This window comes from Rousettus aegyptiacus, unplaced genomic scaffold (genome assembly GCF_014176215.1).
Source record: "Rousettus aegyptiacus isolate mRouAeg1 unplaced genomic scaffold, mRouAeg1.p scaffold_m13_p_7, whole genome shotgun sequence".
NCBI classification, from domain to species: domain Eukaryota; kingdom Metazoa; phylum Chordata; class Mammalia; order Chiroptera; family Pteropodidae; genus Rousettus; species Rousettus aegyptiacus.
In genome coordinates this window covers 101,458,017-101,477,917 of record NW_023416310.1, presented here as the reverse complement: position 1 = coordinate 101,477,917, position 19,901 = coordinate 101,458,017, and the positions used below count along the sequence as shown (strand labels likewise).

The 19,901-nt window shown below is 37.2% G+C and overlaps 2 protein-coding genes across 4 annotated transcripts in view; one reads left to right on the top strand and one right to left on the bottom strand.

Moving 5' to 3' along the window:
- CDKL3 (cyclin dependent kinase like 3) overlaps window positions 1-2,411 on the bottom strand; it is a 38,847-nt gene extending 36,436 nt beyond the window's left edge. Inside the window, exon 1 of one of the 3 annotated variants that reach the window (XM_036224361.1) lies at window positions 1,665-2,411. In XM_036224361.1, the coding sequence (XP_036080254.1) occupies window positions 1,665-1,813 (149 nt within the window). In that variant the 5' untranslated portion in view covers window positions 1,814-2,411. The remainder of the gene's footprint in view (window positions 1-1,664) is intronic. The other 2 variants (XM_036224357.1, XM_036224363.1) reach the window with 2 other exon arrangements.
- Window positions 1,219-15,280, top strand: UBE2B (ubiquitin conjugating enzyme E2 B). Its single transcript, XM_016137659.2, has 6 exons — window positions 1,219-1,652; window positions 3,699-3,779; window positions 5,199-5,224; window positions 9,131-9,220; window positions 12,846-12,934; window positions 13,979-15,280. The coding sequence occupies exons 1-6, from the start codon at window positions 1,609-1,611 to the stop codon at window positions 14,105-14,107; spliced, it is 459 nt and encodes a 152-aa protein (XP_015993145.1). The 5' UTR covers window positions 1,219-1,608; the 3' UTR covers window positions 14,108-15,280.
- The last annotated feature ends 4,621 nt before the right edge of the window (window positions 15,281-19,901 follow it).

Genomic DNA, 19,901 nt, shown 5'->3' with positions numbered 1-19,901 from the left:
TTGACTTACAGAATCTTACCGTGAATGCACAGTAGGACCTACCAAGAGTTAGGGCTGGGTAACTTGATCATGAAGGAAATTACTAAAAGCAAGACAGAATTCACGGCTTGAAGAAAAGGAAGTACCAGGAAAGAGGGGAAAGTTAACCCTTTCTTGTTCCGGGTCCTCATTCTATCCTCCCATCCCATTTTGGACTGAAGACTTACTCAAATGGACACAAAAGTCTTGGACGTCCTCTACTAGGATCAATACCTTTGAACTTCCCCGCCCCCCTCCCACCCCGGGGATGTGGCGGGGAACGGAGGCGGGGCGAGGAGCGGAGAGGAGGCATGCTTCTGCTTCATTTGCACCTTGTTGGTGTAGAAAACCTGAAATGAGTTATCCAAGCTAGATTTATAACCACCACCCACCCTGGGTCTACATAATCTCTCCTCCAAATCTGAATCACATTTTTAGGTTTGACAACCAACCTCCCATCCATAGGCTCTCTAGAGACCTCATCCCCCCATTTCTTCGACAAATAACAATGGTACCCTATCATAACCAAATCCGTGGACTCTGACATAAATCCTCAAATGAGAGCAGACCCACAACCGAAGAACGAAATTCGTTAATTCCATAGGGAGTATGAACAAACCTTGGACAATCTACAGTTCTTTTATCTTTGTAGACCTCCCAACCCTGAAAATCCCACTGCCGTGCACATACATACAGGCTATTAGGTGGCCATAAGGAAGCATTTCAGGGGATTTCACTTCGTATGGGCCTCAGCATTCAATGCCGCACTTATAATGGAGTTCTCATTAACTCTTTCTTCTTTATGTACCAGATTTGATAAATCATTGAATCGACCAGAAGAAATCTTAAATCCAAATTATTTTTGGCTGTTTTAAAGATGTAAGAAGCAAAACGAGCTTTCCTTCCGCCACAACCTCTTCGATTGGTCTCCCACTTAACGGGACAAAATGGATGGAGAACAAAGGTGTAAGCCCGCCCTAAGCCCGGTCAATTTAACTACCCGCTTCTAACACCAAGATGAAACTCAGATTCAGGCAACGCTCTCAGGCGATCCATTCTAATCGCGTCATAGGGACACGTGGTTCTAGATACTTCTCCCCCTCCCCCTCAGGGGTGGATTGTTGACAACCCCGCCAGCAGTCACGTGACCTTACGTCATCCCACCTCCTTTCCCTGAAATCTCTGGCCTCACTTGCGTCCCTCTCTCCCCACCCGGTCGGGCCTAACCTACTGAAAGGGGGAGAGACGGCGATGTTTCGGTTTTGAAACCTCTAAATCCACAATCTCTAGTCTGAACACAGAGAAGACAAATTTTTCTATTATGTCAGAAAGTTCCAATGGATGGAGCCTTGCTGAAAGGCTCCCATATGAGATCTCATACATCCTGTCCCCTTCTCCTCCACCCCTCACTCTGTGGTACTGGCGGAGGGCGGAGGGATCTGGAGGCGGCGGAGGGAGACGTCATTGCAGGGTTGTTTGTGCAGCCTCGGCGGCGGCGGTGACCCGCAGTGATTCGGCCGCGGAGCCGGGGGGTGGGGGGGCTGCGCGGGACTCTTTTCTTTCAGACTGACCGCGGGGCAGCTGGGGAGCATGTCGACCCCGGCCCGGAGGCGGCTCATGCGGGATTTCAAGCGGTAAGTCCTCACCTTCGCCTGGATGACGGTTTTTCTCCACAGCTACAGGCCTGTAGGGCGGGGATCCAGGACACCTTCCTTTTACGATCGTAGGAGGGCCGACTGTGGGCCCTGCGGGACGCACGGAATGCCAGTTCAAGTCCCTGATCGCGCTCCCTCATCCTCGCTTGTTCACTCTTCTGACGTAAGAAATTTCGATAGCGCCTCCCCCCTCAAAAAGTGAAAAGATGGCTGTGGGCTTGTTCAGGCCAGCTGCCCGACGTTTCGCTGTAGCGTTCAAAGCTCACCGCTCCCCCCGCCCCGCCCTTGCACCCTGCGGTGTCCCCTCCCTGGCTCAGAAAAAGAGAGCTGTAGCAGAAACTATTTCCCCGCTTTCTGCGCCAATCAGCTTTGTTCGATGGTCCTACGGCCTCCTCAGAGGGACAGGGTTGGGGCGAAAGGCCCCCACCCCCACCCTCGTCCGGGTTCTTTCTGCAATGAGGGTGGGGTCTGCAGCTCGCGGTCCGGAGGTGGTTAACCCATCTTCCGAAACCCGACTCTCCCCCGCCTGTCTGAAAGGACCTTGAGAACAGGCTTAGAGACCTGAGACTTGAGCTGGCAACCCCGGCTGCCAGTTCTTTCTGGAAGTCAGCTTCGTGGCCTTGTGTATAAAGCCCTATCTATAGCCTCGAAGTCTGGAAAAATGCCTTCCCTGAGACTGGCGCTAACCTGATACTCCCTGGGCCTCCTTTTGTAAAACAGGGTTTTGTTAGGAGGTGTGGGGGTTAGGAGGAAGTGACTTTTTTTCAGTTGTTAACCTTTGATTGACTATTTGGAGGTACGGGAAAAAGTGACTGCAAAAATTTAGTATTGCCATTCTCTGCACATTTTTAAGTGTTTTTCTGGGGATACCTGCCCTGATTGACGCAAAATATACCTAGTATAAAAACTTACATCAGCCACTCAGGAAGTAACCTCAACTTCGCCATTATGTAGTCGTAGGTGAGGCGTTTGGAAGCTGCTGTTTTGGGCTTTGGCCAATTTATCATTGAATATATTTGTAATTTAGCGGGTTACCTTTGGTGGGCGTCAAACGCCATAGTTCCGCTAAGGCTCTTTCTGTTCATCGTGGCCTAATCTGAGATTGACTGAAAATAGAATTTTTATTAGTATGATACTAATTTCAAAGTATACCGCATGACAATCACTGCACATACATATATAACTTTTTACTGAGATGACAATTTCGTGCGAAAGTCGTCTTCTAAAGCTTTAAAGCAATGGTTTTCAGATTAACTCGTGAGTGAAGTTAAATAATAAAACTTCCAGTTTGTGTCCATTATTACCCTGCTTTCTTACTGCGATTCTCTGCTTTATTCTGAGTTGAACACATGGCACCTTTGGTAGTTTTCCAAGCGTCTTCAGGTTACAAGAATTTGACAACTGTTAGAAGGTAGCTTTGTATTGAGTCTCTTATTTGGTGTTAGTGGCAGAGCCTTTAGAATAGGAACTAACAGGAAAACCTAACTGAAGCTTTGATTACTTTAAAAGCTATTGCTAACTGAAGCAAATGAGATAAAATAACTTCTGCCTAAAACTATTTTTCTAATTAAATTGAAGATAAGTGTTTTCAGTCATTCAATGTTTTTACAATGAGGGTTTTATTTGGGGGTGGGGGGAGGTTGATGGCGGCGTTGCACAAATAGCCGTGGTTAAGACTTACACAGCAGCAAAATCCATGGTTCCGTAAAAAAATTTTTTTGAAGTTGAGGGGTTTTTTTGGTTGAAGGCAGCCTGTATACATTATTAGTTCTTGAAGAAATATCTTAATCTTGATTATATTTGAAGAGGGTACTCCCAAACCCTTTGGAATTTTATATATATATATATTTTTGAGTTAATTTGGTTTGTTTCAGCTCATCCCAAGAACAAGAAAATGGTTTTAGTTTGTGTCTCAAAGTAGATGGTCCATACGTGTTCTGTTTGGCCTTTTTTAGTGGCCTTAATGGTCAACTTTTTTTTTTTTTTTTATGGTCAACTTTTCAAATTACTACTATGGATTTCTAGATTGCAAGAGGACCCACCTGTGGGTGTCAGTGGCGCACCATCTGAAAACAACATCATGCAGTGGAATGCAGTTATATTTGGGTGAGTTGAAAGATACACCGATAGGTGTGACGATTCTTTAAGAAAAAGTATACTAGGAAAAAAGGCTGAGGTGGAATGGGACATCTTATAGAAACTGCAGGTTAAATTAGAAAAAAACCATTCGGATAGTTTTAGTAGTTACATAAAATTTATTTGCATTTTGTTAATACATGTGATTTTCTAATGAGTTTGGGTTTTACTGATAAAAATACCATTTGAAACTAAAGGAGAAAAATTATTTTGTACAAAATGTACCAAGCAAATGTTTGTTTGCATTCTACTGGAACTATAAAAAGGTTAGGAACCAAAAATATTAAGAATTTCCACTGTGGCCAGACTTTAAATGAAAAATGTTTCATAGCCCAGTGTGAAATATAGGCACACCTTGGAGATATTGCAGGTTTGGTTCCAGACCACCACAACAAAGCCAGTCATAAACTTTTCCTTTTCTTGTGCTGGTGGAGGGCCTTGGCTTTCAATTTGTAAATAGGCAACATCTGTGAAGCACACAGTAAAGCCAGAGCGCAATAAAACAAAGAATGCCTGTAGCCGAATGGAGTCTTTTGAGAAGCAGTCTTACGATTTATGTATTATATATATTGCATATGTGCTTTTTATTTTAAAATTTTCTTATGCCTTTTCTTTGGTTTTCCTAGACTTGATCTTTTTCCTTTCACTTTTTTAAGCTACGGTTTTGCACTAAAATTTTTAAAGGGTAATATTTTCATAAACGAAATTCAGAGTTGCTACCGAATCCGTTATGAGTGCATCTTAAAGATTGATGAATAAATGAACGTAGTTTACCCTTCTAAAGTAATGTGGTTTTATTAAATTCAGGCTGTTAATGTGCTTCTTTGAGATCCTGAATATGCCTTGCAAGTAATAATTAAACTTCATGCTGCTGCCGGGGAAAAATGAAATTGGGGTATGGAGGCAAGGAAAAAAATTGGGCCAAAGGAACTGGCTTTCTTGGTGGCATCAGTTATGTCTATCCAATTTGAATAAGAGATAATGCTCTGTTGAGAAGTATAACACTTTGCTTTGGTGTCATAATTATCTTAAAGGATATTGATTTCCATTTTATTGATGTAAGTTGAAAATAGGATTTTTTCTTAACATATATTTACAAAATGATTGGTTAGTGTTTATGAACTGAATTCTTTTTGTGCTAAAATTATGACAGGTGTTTTTGGCTTTATTTTTTTTGTAAAACTACCCTAAAAGGGAAAATGAAAGTTACCTTATATGCCTATATTTATAAAAATCTAGGGCTACAATGACAGTATCTTTAAAACTTCACATATCAGATTGAGCCCCTCTTTCTCTGTTTGAATTTATCCTTTCTGCTTTTGAAAATCAGGAAAAAGCAGAATGAAAGAATGAAAAACTTTTTTTAATTAGAAATCTTTTTGTTTTCAGACCAGAAGGGACACCCTTTGAAGATGGTAAGTCATTCTCGTTGTGTGTTCTATATGTAATATTGAGTGTTTTATTAAGTAGGAAATCGTAATACTTATGTGTCTATCTAAAACTTTTTTCTTGTTAATAGGTCAAATTAAAACTAAGTAATATACTGAGAGTTGAAGATTACAAAGGACTTATTTCCTACATAAGTTTGATCACCTGCATTGCCAGTTACTGTGTTACTTTGATATCTGGCTATAGCATTGTAAGCCTAGATGGTAGGCTTTCGATGGCTTTGTAGCAAGAGGGTAATCATGCTTTTTTTATAACTGTTATCTATGTTGATAGAATGTTGAGCTGAAATTATTCTTAAATACATACATACAGCTAACATTCAATGCCCATAAGTAGTTAGCATTCCGCTTAGTCTTTTGCATCTTAAATTCAGCATTTTCAACAGCCAGGAAAATGGAGAACTAGTTGTAGTATGTATCTATAATCGAGCTTTTCTAATTGATTTTAACCAGGAGTTTAAATTTTCCCTAATTACAGCATGGTTTTTGTTTGTTTGTTTTTTAAGGGTCTATTGCCATGCTACCCTGAACAAGCCCAATCCTGTCTGATCTCAGAAGCTAAGCAGGGTTGGGCCTGGTTAATACTTGGATGGGAAACCATTTAGCAAGACTAGGTACTGTAGGTGTAAAAAATAAGGGATTGTAAGCTGACAAGGTCCTTGCAATCTCTGAGATCAACCAAGAGTTGACTCGTCTAAAAATTAAAAAAAAAAAATGTTAAATGGGTTTGTTTTAATTATCAAAATGGCTTCAGCATTTACCCATCAGTGCTAGTTATAGAAAGATATTGACTGCAGCACTGTTTTTAAGATGCCCAGTAAGGGAAATGGTTAGCAAATTATGATATACCCATCAAATATTATGTACCTGTTAAGAAATAAGGTAAATTTGGACATATGACAGTGTTGCAGAATAATGTATGTTGTATCACATTTTTTCTAAGTACAAACATGCAAGTGTGTGTGTGTTAAAGAGTTATGTATCACACTATTATTGGTAAGGAAGAGAAGTACTTAAGTACTACTTCAGCTTCTCAGTCTATACCAGAATGTTCTCAAGAGTGAACTGTAAACCTCTTAAGGCCCCCAAGACCCTTTCAGGGGTTCCATGTGATTAAAACTGTCTTCATACCCATACTAAAGTGTTATTTGCCTTTTTTTTTGTATTGACATTTGCACTGTCGATATGAAAGCATTAGAAGCTAAGACTGGCGCTAAGTAGTTCAGCATCTTAGCATAAATCAAGACAGTGGCATAAAACCATACTAATGGTCATTGTATTCTTTGCATTCTAAAAGATGCTAGTTTCACTTAAAAATATCTTGATGAAAAAGTAGAAATTAATGATAATAAATTCTGACTCTTGAGTATATATCTTTTTAATATTGTGTGACAAAGTGAGAAGTATACATATAGCACTTCTCTTGTGTACCAAAGTATGGAAGAAAAGCACTTCTGCAATTTTTTGAGTTGCAACTTGAACTAGTGCTTTTTGTGGGGAAACATTTTTACTTGAAAGAATGAAAGAGAAACTGATTTAGACTTGAGTTTTTTTGTTTGTTTTTTAAATTTTTTATGGTGACATTGGTTAACGAAATCCAGTAAGTTTCTGCTGTAGACTTGTATTTGAAAGACATTCTTAGAAGTGACCTAAGTGAACTGTTAGGTCACAGAAAACAACTGACAGTGTTTGTTGCTGCTGATAAAAATGACAACATCCCAATATTTCTCTGTTGAGATCAGTAGGTGTTATTACCTATTGCAATTTTTTTGATGGTATATAATGGAATATGGTGATACTCATGTATAACAGTGAACCAATATTTTCCAAATGACTAATGTATAATATTAGAAAATTATGGATGGATAAAAGATTTATGCAATGTCCAAAAGATCATAATGTAACTGATGCAAGTTTATTTGTATGGCTTCAGATTCTACATTACAACTAACCTTTAAAAACCTGCCCTTTTTTTGGTGTGCTATCAAAAAATATCTATAGTTATCTGAAGAGACTATGAAAATACTCCTTTTTTCATTTACATATTTCTGTGATGCCTGATTTTCTTTATGTCCCTTAACCAAAACAGCATATTGCAACAGATTGAATGCAGAAGCAGCTAAGAGAACCCAGCTGTCTTCTGCTAAGCCAGTCATTAAAGATTTGCAAAACTGTAAAACAATACTGCACTTCTCATTAACTTGGGAGAAATGTAGTTATTTTTACATTAAATGTGACTTAGGTTAATGCGTAACACGTTTATATTTAAAGATTTTTTGAGTTATAATTATTAATACAACACATATCAATAGTCATAGCTAGTGGTGTGCTGGATGCAGCTTGTACCAATTTGTGAGCACAGACTGCTAATAATTTGGGGAATTTTTGCAAGCTGGTTATTAGCCAATATTTTAAAAATGAAATTATTTTTTATTTTTGCTTAAGATACCATAAAATGGTATGCCGTTGCGTGCATCTCTTTCCAGCCTCACATTCAGTGACTTCACATTGGAAGCTTGATGCTGGTTGGGAGTAACAGTGTAAAAGAGGTTCTGAGACCCCATAATATGAAAAAAAAAGAAAAAGGTTTAAAAATAGCCATTTCATATTTGTGTTTGCCTAAAATCTTTATGTGGCACGTTTTTGTAATTAAAATTAAAATGTAAGCTTTGAAAATAATAGTTATATAGCTGTTTTTACTAATTAACTGTACATTTCATAGTACCTCTGTTAATTTATCAAAATATGAAATACACATCACCTTTGATTTTGCTTGTCTTTGGCCTCTCTGATCTGAAATTTCCAAATAACAACAACAACAAAGTGTAAAAAGGTAGCATTTGTATACCAAATGTATGACCAGTGAAGAAGATAAAATATAAAATATTTTACTTAAAAACATACCTCTAAAGCCAGGAGCTTAGAATTAGGTTGATTAGGGGTTTTTGTTTTGTTTTAAATTATTTTTTAAATTGTATTTTCAGTTATAGTTGACATATTTTGTTTTTTAAAACTGCACTGGTGAAATAAGGAAAGAATCCTGTAGAGATCTGGAGTGGTTTAAACTTTCATTGACTTCATTAGGAAATCTGAACTTACTATGTCCAAGGAGTTGTACTTAGAGGACCTCTCCAACCTTCATTTGGGCGATTTACCTCAAAGTAAAAGGATAGTGAGTAAATAAATAAAAAAGAAGTCCAGAAAGAAACCCCAAACCATTAATAGTGTTATTTCTGTGAAATAGGTTTGGAATTGGAGTGTAGAGTTAACTTTTTTTGTTCAGTATGAACAGATTGACTTTATTACAAATGCATAATTTTTTTAAGTGCCTATGTTTCTATTGACCATAAAATACTGATGTAGATTGACTAAAGTATACCATATTGGTCTGTAACCAACAACAGTAGGTGATTACACTAACACTTACTGATTCTCTGCATGTTTAAGTAAAGGGACTGGTATGGGGACAAAACAGACCTTTCACATTAGCGCCAATGCCTCCAGTCCTTTGTCATGTGATGGTTGCCCCCTCTCAAAACCGCCTGGGTGCTCCCTTCTAAACTATAATAAACTATCTCCAATTCCCTAAATGTACATTTTAAATCTTAGTAGCTAGGGCCAAATTGCCTTTTTAAAATGACAGTTAACCATCATAGTAACATGAAAGTATGAGTTCCCCAAGTGCTTGCCATTGTTGCATGTCATGAATTTAACAAAATAGGAGTATATTAGTATGTTTTGTATGTTAAACCAAAATTGACAAATTAATTTTTCTGTGGTTGTGAAAAACCAGTATGGGGTTAGGAATCATTGAAGAGATTAAAAAGTTACGCTTGTCTTTACTATAATTATTTTGGTTTGTTTTCTATCTAGGTACTTTTAAACTAGTAATAGAATTTTCTGAAGAATATCCAAATAAACCGCCAACAGTTAGGTTTTTATCCAAAATGTTTCATCCAAATGGTAAGTAGCAATTTATTAGACTTTGCAAATGATAGAGGGGGTCTGGAAGTTGCTTCCTTCCTTTTGGGTCTTGCCCCATACTTCTCAGTCTTATAGCTCACTTGTAGATGTTGCTTTTATGTCAATATTAGCCAGGTTTTTGTAATCTGGAATCATATCAAGGTTCCAAATTTGAGGTAAAGTTGTTTTATTTTAGTAATTCCTGATTTTAACTCTTTTTCCTGCTTAGAAATAAAAAGTGCAGCTAGCTGCCAGCATTAACATCACACATAGGAATCTATGTTTTCTAGGATTTTTCTAGGATTTGACATTTTTAGCGATTGAGAATTACTATATTTTATAAATGGAAGTACCACTGCTAAAAACAGAATGCTATAAATAGAACGATGTTATTCATTTCCAAAGACTATTGATATACTAGAATAATAAAAGCAAGATATTCTATGGCAAACTTTAGGGGTAAATTTAGGACTGTAATCTGCAAGTTATCTTGGGGTAAACGCTACAGCTGCAAGCGCTGCCTGTGAGTATTCTCAGGGCAAATGGGAAATGTGTTAAAATAATATCTATTTGTAGAAATGTGAAAGATACTAAAAAAAATTGCTTAAAATTTAGCTTTTAAAAAATACAAATAAATGATTGTACAAATTTGCTATCATGTTATATGTAAATTTAAACATTTTTTATGTACTATGAACATTTTCCTTTATTAAATATTCTTGCATCTTAATGGTTGCAAAATGTTGTTAATATGAGTTATCATGATGTATTTAATCAGTGGCCAATTGTTAGTGATTTTCAGCCTTTCACATTTTGAAAATAAATCTCAAATACCTACGAATATTTCTTTAGTCAGTATTACTGGGTAAAAGGTTTGCATGTTTTTAAGGCTTTTAAAATAGTTTTTCATTTTTTCCCTCTGGTCTGATTTTCACTTTTAGAAGTTTATTACTATTTTTCATAAATGATTGCTCAGTGACCTTTTTGTAATTAAATTTGTTCTTCTGACTTTTTGCTATTTTAATATATTTATATTCCTAGATTATAAATAGCCGTATGAAGGACTTATTTTCTAAAATACTTCAGCACTCTTTCTTTTGTAACCTTTGTTCATTTAAATGTGGTCTTTCCATCAGTTAGCTTACTTTCAGGAGGAACATTTTTCAGAGATCCTTTTGATTTGTGCTTCTAATCTAGTACTGAAGGCTACATGTGCTACAAGCAGACAGCTCTCTTCTCAGAGGAGAGGGAGATTTGTGTGTCTGGAATCAATGTGACTTCCCAGTAATAGATTTAATTGCTCTTTCCAGTTGTCTTTTTTTCCCTCAAAAAAAAAAAAAAAAAGACAGGTTTACTTTTGTTTGTTTTGAGGAAATTCTCAAAGGCACTTACCATTTATTCCACTGTAGCTTTATCTGACTGAAACTTGGTATTGAATCAACCTAAATTCTAATAAAAGGATTCTGTCAGTCAAGGTAGGATAGACTGTAGAATATGCAGAGGGGGTATATGTGTATAGGTGTAGGATTTTCAACCTTAACAAATTAATTGGGAAACGGTGTATTAGGTTATTTTTCCTCCCTTCATATTAATATTTTTTCTCCTTTTTATGCTTTTAGTACTTTTTTATTAACTTTATGGTTTACTTTTTTTAAAAAAACATTTTTATTGAAATATTCACATAACCATGCTATTCACCCATTTAAATTATATAGTTCAGTAGTTTTTTAGTATTCACTGAGTTGTGCGACCATGACTACACTCTATTTTAGAACATGTTTGTCACCTTCCCCCCAAAATCCCATGCCTATTAGCAGTCACTCCCCATTTTTCCCAACTCCTTAGCCCTAGGCAACTACTGATTTCTATTTCTGTAGATTTGCCTATTTGGCTATTTCATATAAATGGAATTATATATGTGGTTCTTTGTGACTACTTTGAGCTAGCAAGCAGTTTTCAGGGTTCATCTATGTTGTAACACATCTGTATTTCTGATATTCCATTGTATGGAGATACTGCATTTTGTTTATTCATCAGTCAATGGATGTTAGGTTTCTAGTTTACTTTTTGATTACTTCTCAAAAATAGTTACTAGTTAAAAACTTTGAAATCATTTTATACTTTTATGGGTTTTACAGAGGTGATGATATTTACTTTGGGCTTGCAAAGCTTGATGTTCCTATGGGATAGACAGTAAGTAGTTGACTGTGGTGCTTTTGAGCTGAGGCTTAGAATCTGGTATAAAGCTAACAATTTGAAGTACCTAGCACATAGATAGTAATTGAGGCCTTGGGAGTGAATAACATTGCCCAGAGAGTATGTTAAGGGTAAGAAAAAAGAGGACCGAGGATAGGACCCTGTGGAATGACAGTATTTAAGAATAATTTGCCTTCTCTTCCCCAAAAAACCACACTTATTCATGTTCTTATGTAGAGTGATCTGGCTTGCTCCATGAAGCTTTCCACAATTTGGCAGTATCTTGAACATTTGAATGTATTTACCCTTTGTCGATACAGCAATTCTACTTCTAGAAATTTATTGTACTAATATATAGTCTTGCAGGTAGATAAAATTTACGTTCTTTGTATTGTCACATAATCAGTTCCAAAGGGAGGAAAAGTTTCCCAAATGTTAAAGACTTCTAAAACATTAATTGCTTGATTTTTATTTTTCAAAGATAAAAGGAATACATATTCTTTGCAAAAACAAATCATAAAAGAAAAGAAAAGGTAAAGAAAATAAGATCCTTTATAATTCTATCTGAATATCCACAACTTAGAGTTTGGCATTTAGTCTTACAAATGTTTTTGCAACTGCATGTATTTAAACTAAAAATATTTAAATATAATTCTTGACAAAAAATGTAATTATCCTATATAAATTGGAAAATTAAGGAAATATATTGTCGATGTCTTTCTCCATCAGTTAACGTAGGATAGATGTGTGTTCCCCTCTTTATGGAGCACAAGGTAGTTTCCAGTTTTTCACTCTTATAAGTAGTATTATAGTGAACATCTGTAAACTTTGCGTGTCCATGGTTATTCTTTTAGAATAATTTCAGGGAGTAGAATTGCTGTCAAAAAATTTCAAAGGGCTTTATTTAAGAATATAAAGAAATACGGAATTTAAAAAGATTTGTTACGGGGGTGGCTACATAGTGTAGTGGTTAGCACATCTGCTTTACATGCAGAAGTTTCTGGGTTTGTGCCCCAGGTGGAGCCACAGACCGCATCCTGGGGGCATTAGGCCCTGGGTGACTGCTGCAAGTGCGTAGGAGGAGATGCCCTGCCTTCAGAGATCCAGTTCTTAAGGGGAGACATCCGTAGGTCAGAGGTGGAAGTGGGTGGGGGTGGAGGGTGGGAATTAAAGGGGGGGAGATAAAAAGATTTGCTATATGGTGTGTGCTGAAAAAGTTTAAGTCCCACCCAGCCTCCTGATGAAAAGGTGCAAAATAAGAGACCTTAGTTTTAAGACTGGTTTTCCTGCAAGACAGAACGGGGTTTACTTATTTTCTAATGTTCAAAACTTCTGACTGAACCAAGCATTCTGTTTGTGATAAAGATTTCTTTTAATGGTTAGATATGACAAAGTTAATATGTAACTAGTTTTAGTGTTGTCTTTACAGTGTATGCTGATGGTAGCATATGTTTAGATATCCTTCAGAATCGATGGAGTCCAACATATGATGTATCTTCTATCTTAACATCAATTCAGGTAAGTGTGTGTTAACATATAGTTTTTCAAGATTCTGTGAGATACAGTCAGATCCTTAGTAGCAATCTAAAGACCAAGTGAGCAAACTAACCTTCCCAGCACACAGATAACCAGTGGCAGGGTTCAGAAGCCCATGATTCTCAGACAACTGACCTCCTTTTTCGTTAGTGACCACCTTAGATCAGATCTACAATCATTTTCCTGATTGTGTCTAAGTGTCCTCACAGATCAAGTATTATTTGCACCCATGAAGCATAGCCAGAGGTTGTGGAGAAGAATGAAAAATCTTGGGAACAGATAAAGGTGATTGCTTAGAAAAACCATAGGAACCTAAAGAAACTGCCAGGTGCAGAGAAGCATTGAGTATGTTGCCCCATCCAAGAAATTGTCTTTCAAAAAAAGAAAGTACTGTAACTATTTGCCAAAGCACTCTGGCAGAATATATTAGAGGTGACCTTGAGTGGCAGTTTTGCAGAGGGGTGGAATGAGGGATGTTTTAGTTACGTGGATTTGAGAGAGGACAACATTTTGGTATGTGTAAACATTGTTTTTAACCTTCCTATTTCATTCCCTTGCTGCCAGATGTATATGTTTTACTGATTAAAAGAAATGAGATTCACTACCTGACTTACTGTCAGATATTTGCCAAGTAACCACAATTACAGAGCTTAACTTTGAAAACTGTTAGTTGCTAAGCTATTTATAGGTATTGTATATTAATCCAAACAAGCTGCTTATTTCCTGGCTTAATGTGCTAGTATGCTGAAGAATATTGTTCTTTTCTAATTTCTTTGAAATTATAGAGGTTTAAGGCAATTGAGAGCTATTTTAGAAGCTTAAGTTCTCTAGCAGCAGGAAACTTCTTACTGTATTTGTCAAGCCATTTCTGAAAGTATTTAGACCTAAAAATAAGTAAGACATAGTAATTTCTGCCATTTTTTTATTGGATAATGTGTTATTTTGCATAACTTCTGTGCTCCTTACCTTACCCATGTTAATATACAAAGTAACTCTGCAGATGTTTTTTCTTCTCTTTCCTTCTAGTCTCTGCTGGATGAACCGAATCCAAACAGTCCAGCCAATAGCCAGGCAGCACAACTTTATCAGGAAAACAAACGAGAATATGAGAAAAGAGTTTCGGCCATTGTTGAACAAAGCTGGAATGATTCATAATAGACAACTGGTCTGTTAATCTTTTTCATCATTGTTGTGTATAATTTACCTCTCAGTAGAAAGGCTAACAAATTTTAAGTGCCACAGGTTTTAAGGATTCTGCAGAAAAAAAAAATCCTTCAGTTTAGAACCTACAAAAGCTTGTGTATCTTGATTAATGTACTTTTTATTGCATGGTGTGAACTAAGTTATTGCTTACATAAATTTGTAATATATCCTGTTTGTATTTTTTTCCAAGTGTATAATGTTGGTGTGGAGTTTTCATGACAGAATATACACATTTTGTAAATCTGTACTTTTTTCAAATATTGAATGCCTTATTTTTGAATTCTTTAGATTTTTAAATTGGAGAAAAGCACTTAAAGTTTTTTATAAATGACTATTACATGTAAAGCTGTTAAAATACATAACTTCAGTGCAAGAGACTTTGTCACTTATTTCCTTATCTGTGTAGGAGGGGTTAATAAGTCTCTAGCTCTCCATCAATTGATAGTTTCCAATTTCAAAAGAACAGATTTATATTTTATCAAGAAATTATTCAAATTTGATTCTAAACACCAATTATAATCTCAGACTTTATTTTGAATGCACTTATATTGGTTTCAGTTGAGCAGTTCTAGACATAACTGACTTGATTCTGTCCAACTCTGTACTTAAGCCACCTGTTACTATTTTTTCATGCACTACTTACTGTTAAACTGTACCTTTGGCAATTTCACCGTTTGCACCTCTGCCTTGAGCAGAGAGCTGATGCGACTTATTTTGCTGCTTGATAGCACCTTAAAAGATTTCTGATAATGAAGTAAAGTAAAACTATAAACATTCACCAAAAATCCTTGCCCCACTATTAACAATGAGTAAGAATTAGTTGCATTGATTTGAGCAAGGCAGATATTTGGAAGGAATCTTGGTATAATTTAAATATTTGAAAACTGCCTTTTAATGCAATTGCATATCTGTTTATTCTGGAAAAATGTTTTCATACCAGGGCCTGCTGAGTTGCTTTCTCTTGTGGAGATTATTTTAATCTCCTCAGTGTATAAAAGTTGTATTGCATCTTAGTTTACTGGATAAATTTAAAACACAGTATTGTAGAAAGCTAATATAAAGCTTCCTATGCTTTCAAATAGTCTAGAAAATGGAAAATATACAAGTAAATTCTGTTGAACCACCTGTGTAGTCTTTCTAGTAGTTAAAACATTTCAGTAACTCCAAGAGTTTCTTGTCATATTCATACTAGCTTAGTAAGCTAACAGTTTCTTCTCTTTTGGAAGACTGATTTCTTCTTTACTGGAAGACTATAAGTTGGCAATCTCCACGGCTTCTATTTATTAAGCAAAGTTAACACTGGAAAATTAAGTGCTGATGGTTCCCTTTAAAATTTATTGCTTGAGAAATTTGGGGTAAGTGTAAGACCTTAGGGAACTTTTCATGCAAATGAAAAGTTCACTCACTGGAATTATGACCCCCCCCCCCAAAAGGTGCTTTATTTAAAGGTATTTTTTGGTCATATTGAATATGTGATGCTTTTGTATTCAGCTCTAAACTAATTATGCTTTCTGTAGACATTTACTCCAGTGAGTGACTCTTAAATACAGTAGCTGTGAGAGTCTCTCTTCTTCATTACATGTTATTTGGATACTGCTTCAAAATCTATTTTTATCCTTACTATGTTTTTCCTCTTTCTAAAACTATCAAGTATTGACAGATAGTTATAAGGGAATTAAATCTTAGTTTGCAGGGAATCTGAGCTCTAACTTCCAAACTCAACACATGCATAAAACTTACACCTAGTCTGCATTCCCATTGGGGAAAGTTCTTAGGAAAGTTCTCTCAATTACTCATAGTTTTTTTCTTTCACCCTTGTAACAGATTCCTATTTCTTTGGTTAAATACTAGATGTGTAAACCTTCAATTTACAAGGTTGTCATACAAAAAGTTTGCTTTTAAACTCTACATAAATCTTATAAACGTATGGTATGGCAAGAGGCTTAGAACTAAGTTATTTAGTTATGAAGTTGGATTCACGTTAAAGTATTATATTACAGATAAGGAAACTCTATATTATAAAGAAATTAAGTGACTAGTTCAGGGTCAACCAGCTAGTAAATAATAGAGCTGGGCTTTGAATCCAAGCAGTTTGGTCTTTTAGCCAGTAACTATAATCTCTCTCAAGAGTTATTAAAGGATTGAGTTTAGTTTGAGAAATTCTACTGAACTTATATATTCATCCCATTTTATGAAAATTCTTTAGTTGATTTAGTTCTGTACAGGCTTGTGTCTATCTAACGAAGTTTTCTTGACTGCCATTTTTCACTTTTTCCTGGTATAAAGTCTGAATATAGGAACACTTTCAGTCTAATACAAAGCACTATGGCTTTTCAGTACACCAGGAAAATTTTCCCTTCCTAGAAACAGCCTTGAGTCTGTACACCCCACCCTCCAAGAAATAAGTTCCATGAATATGAATAACTTCTAGAACTGATCTAAAAATTCTTATGTAAGTGGAAGGTAGTGGAGAAATAAGCTATTAAAGGTGCCTTATTCAGTTAACAGTCTTTTGTGCTCAGTAAATAAGGTACCTGTGTAATTGTTTATCCATTTAGTACTCTTGAGAAAAGTTGGGCTCATACCACAATTTAGAGCTAAATCTAAGATATTTTGATATCAATTCTCCCAAGTTTTAAGAGACAGGGGCCAAATTTTTAGGTCTCGGTGTTTATTACAATTTCTTTCTATTGCATTTAGCAGTGCAAAGTCCCAAAGGAACCCGTTATGTGGGGATTGTGTAAGGAAATAGAAAAAAAAAAATGGTCGGAAAGCTATTAAAGGTAAATGAAACTGTCCATAGGACAGGGGCCTTGTGCCAAGACATGCCTTGTTACTTCAGTTCCCATATAGTTAGGAAGAACCTAAGCTGTTGTCAGATAAGGAGAAAGATTAGTTATCCTGTTCTAGTATATGACAGAGCACAGATATTACGAACAAAATCTTAATAGAATTTACTTACTATCTCTTCAAAAAGAATACGTAATATGTGCCTTTCAGTAATGTCTCCACACCATCACTACAGTTTTTTAAAACAATTTTGTCAGTGGTGTCTTGAGTTTTTTAAGTTTCCTGTTCATATCATGGGCGAGGGCTTTATTTTATTTGGACCAACAAGATGGATGAGATGTTCGCTTTACAACCTTTTTGGGTACGTGTCTCTCAGCTCTGCAACATTAGCTCTGTTCGTTGAAATCAAGAACCCTGGAAGGAAGGGCTCCAAGCTTCCTCTTTGGCATATGGAGGATTCAGACTTGGGTGTGAACCCTACATGGACTGCCTTTCTGGAGTTCTGCCATTGATTGCTAAACTTGGCCACATGGTGCCTTTGTTTACCAGTGACTTCTGGAATAATATGTTTGGGAAGACTCTAGTGTATCTGCTGAAAGAAAGCAAACAACTTTTTACCTGGTTAGAGAGTGTCTTAGCTACAAGTCAGATGCTTCTTTAGTCTGAGGGAGGTTAGCCAATCTCAAGTCTAACCTGAAAGACTGGGATCCTCTGGGTTGAGAACTTGTGTAGAGGGGACCAGAGCTTGCCTATCTCTGAAAGCACCACCTGAGGCTCCATTAGCCTGAACCATTTGGTTGTCATTCTTGCTAGAAAACAGGCGGAGTCCTGTTGTGTCTTGAAGGCTGCCAAGGTGCAAACCTAAGAGCACTTAAGGCAGACTTCTTAATACTGCTTCCTGTTTGAGGCCCAAAGGACACAGTTTCCCATTCTCTTTCCCCCTTTGTAAACAAGGCCTTTTGCCAAAAATACCACAGCCCATCAGCTGAATTAGACTAACAGCGCTCCTGAGCAGGAGTCACCTGCAGAGAGGCGTGCAGCTCTTTGGCTGGCCTCTGTAAAAAGTTGTTTCACAAAAAGCGAGTTGGGAGGTTTAATGTTTTTGTATTGGTGTTAGTACAAAGACAATAAGAAATAGCAAGCTTCTGGCCTAGTAACCATCCTGGGCAGAAAATAGGAAAGAATCCAGAGACTCCAGCCGTGTCATCAGCTTCAGCTAAAGCCTTGGAATAACAGCTCCAAAGAAAAGCTAGATTAGAAACCTTGCTATGTTGTAGTGGACTTCAGCTGTAAGACTGTATCTATGTGGGCACATATAGCTGTGGTTTCAGGTGGAGACTCCCTGGAACATCAGCTGAAAGGTTGCCTTTAGAGTGAAGACAGTGTCCATCCCAGGGGTGGGTCTAAAGGATCTTTTGCATGCCAGGTCAGTGAGGGCAGTACTAGGGCCTCATGTTGGTGAGCTGAATCCGTCTGTTAAGGAAGAAAATTCCCCTCCCTGGCTCTTGTTAGCCCTTACATATTGGTTCTTTGACCAGGGTTGGGTATTTTACACAGAGTAGAAAGAGAACAGACCACAATCACTATGGCACCCTCTCAAGACCAGGTCTGAGAGAGCAGGCTGTAAGAGCAACAATATAAGTACCAAAAATTGAAACTTAAAGCTAAAAACTGAGAACTGCTTTCCAGACAGCCAGTAGGATAGCAGAAGACTTCCAGGGTCCAAGCTTTGAATCCTCAAGATACTTTTTAATTAGCAGTTTTCTGTGGTTTTGTTATAAAAGTAGAACATAGTCATAAAAATATCATTTGGTAAACACAGGTAGAAGGAGGCATGAGTCATTGTCTCACCATCTGAGAAGTTGAAAACAGCTGGTTTAATGGAAAGTGGAAACTGTAGGTAATGGTCCAAGCCCCACTGTTCCCAGTAGGCTGGGGCTCACAATCCATACCCACAGTGACAAGGAATCTAGTCAGTTTGACAGGGTGAGACTGGGGCAAGCTTTCTACCATGGAGCCAGTGCTAGAGCAAAAGCCATGTTCACAGAGAAGAGTTTATACCTACAGCCTTTGCAAGCCCTAGACTCCTAGACCCAGGTGGTACAGGGTGCCAAGGTACTTAGTGTGTGTGGAGGACTACAGTGGACATAAGTTTTGAGTAAGGCTGGTCACCTGCTGACCCCTTTCCACCATCCTGGATGTTTTGCTTCTGTCTCCTCTCCAGAACAGCTTAGCATTTGACTGGTGCTGCATTGTTCAGTGCCTGCTTCCATTCACTGTCAACATATCTACTGAGTACCTGGTGGGTACCACATGTTAGGCTCTGCTCCATAACTTGAACCAAAAAGGTCTGTCCTTTTGCAGCTCTGGGGATGGAGCCTGGTCTGGTGGGGTGATTGTTCATTTCTTTGTCATGTAAATTTAAGTTAGTTGAAATTTAACATCTTCCCAGCTTGGCCTCAAAAGGAAAGTAGGGCAGGAATGAAGCAGGGACAGTTCACTAAGTGCTAGGTACTTTCATAGAACATGAAAGTTTTTCCATTGATTCCTCCAGTAATGATTAAAGTAGGAATCATACCCACTTTACAGATCCCTTCACTGAGGTGAAATAACTCAGGGAATTATCTACCAGTTCACATCTACTACAAGGTTCAGTAAAACATTCTTAGTATAAGAAAATGTCAAAGGGGAAGGAAAAACAAAGGATGAAATTATAAAATACTGGTTAATTTTGGTACTAGCATTCACAGCAAAGCAAGAGCTTTAGTCACTGGGCCCACCAGTTTAAGGTTGATCTTACTGATAACTGCTTCACTGTTAGGTACCAAGACCTGCATCACGCCCCCAATGACATGTTTCTCATAGGCAAGTAGGTTGGAGGGCCAAATTCACAGATAGTTTCGGTTTGTTAGCCTACTTTTCCTAGTCTGGGAAAGAAAGATGGGATTTGGACTGG

What these genes read in the sequence shown, in the direction of transcription:
- UBE2B (XM_016137659.2), top strand. Translation starts at nt 1,609, where the DNA reads ATGTCGACCCCGGCCCGGAGGCGGCTCATGCGGGATTTCAAGCG. An exon ending in AGGGACACCCTTTGAAGATG is followed by an intron (nt 5,225 to 9,130) that starts GTAAGTCATTCT and finishes TTTTCTATCTAG; the next exon opens with GTACTTTTAAACTAGTAATA. An exon ending in CTATCTTAACATCAATTCAG is followed by an intron (nt 12,935 to 13,978) that starts GTAAGTGTGTGT and finishes CTTTCCTTCTAG; the next exon opens with TCTCTGCTGGATGAACCGAA.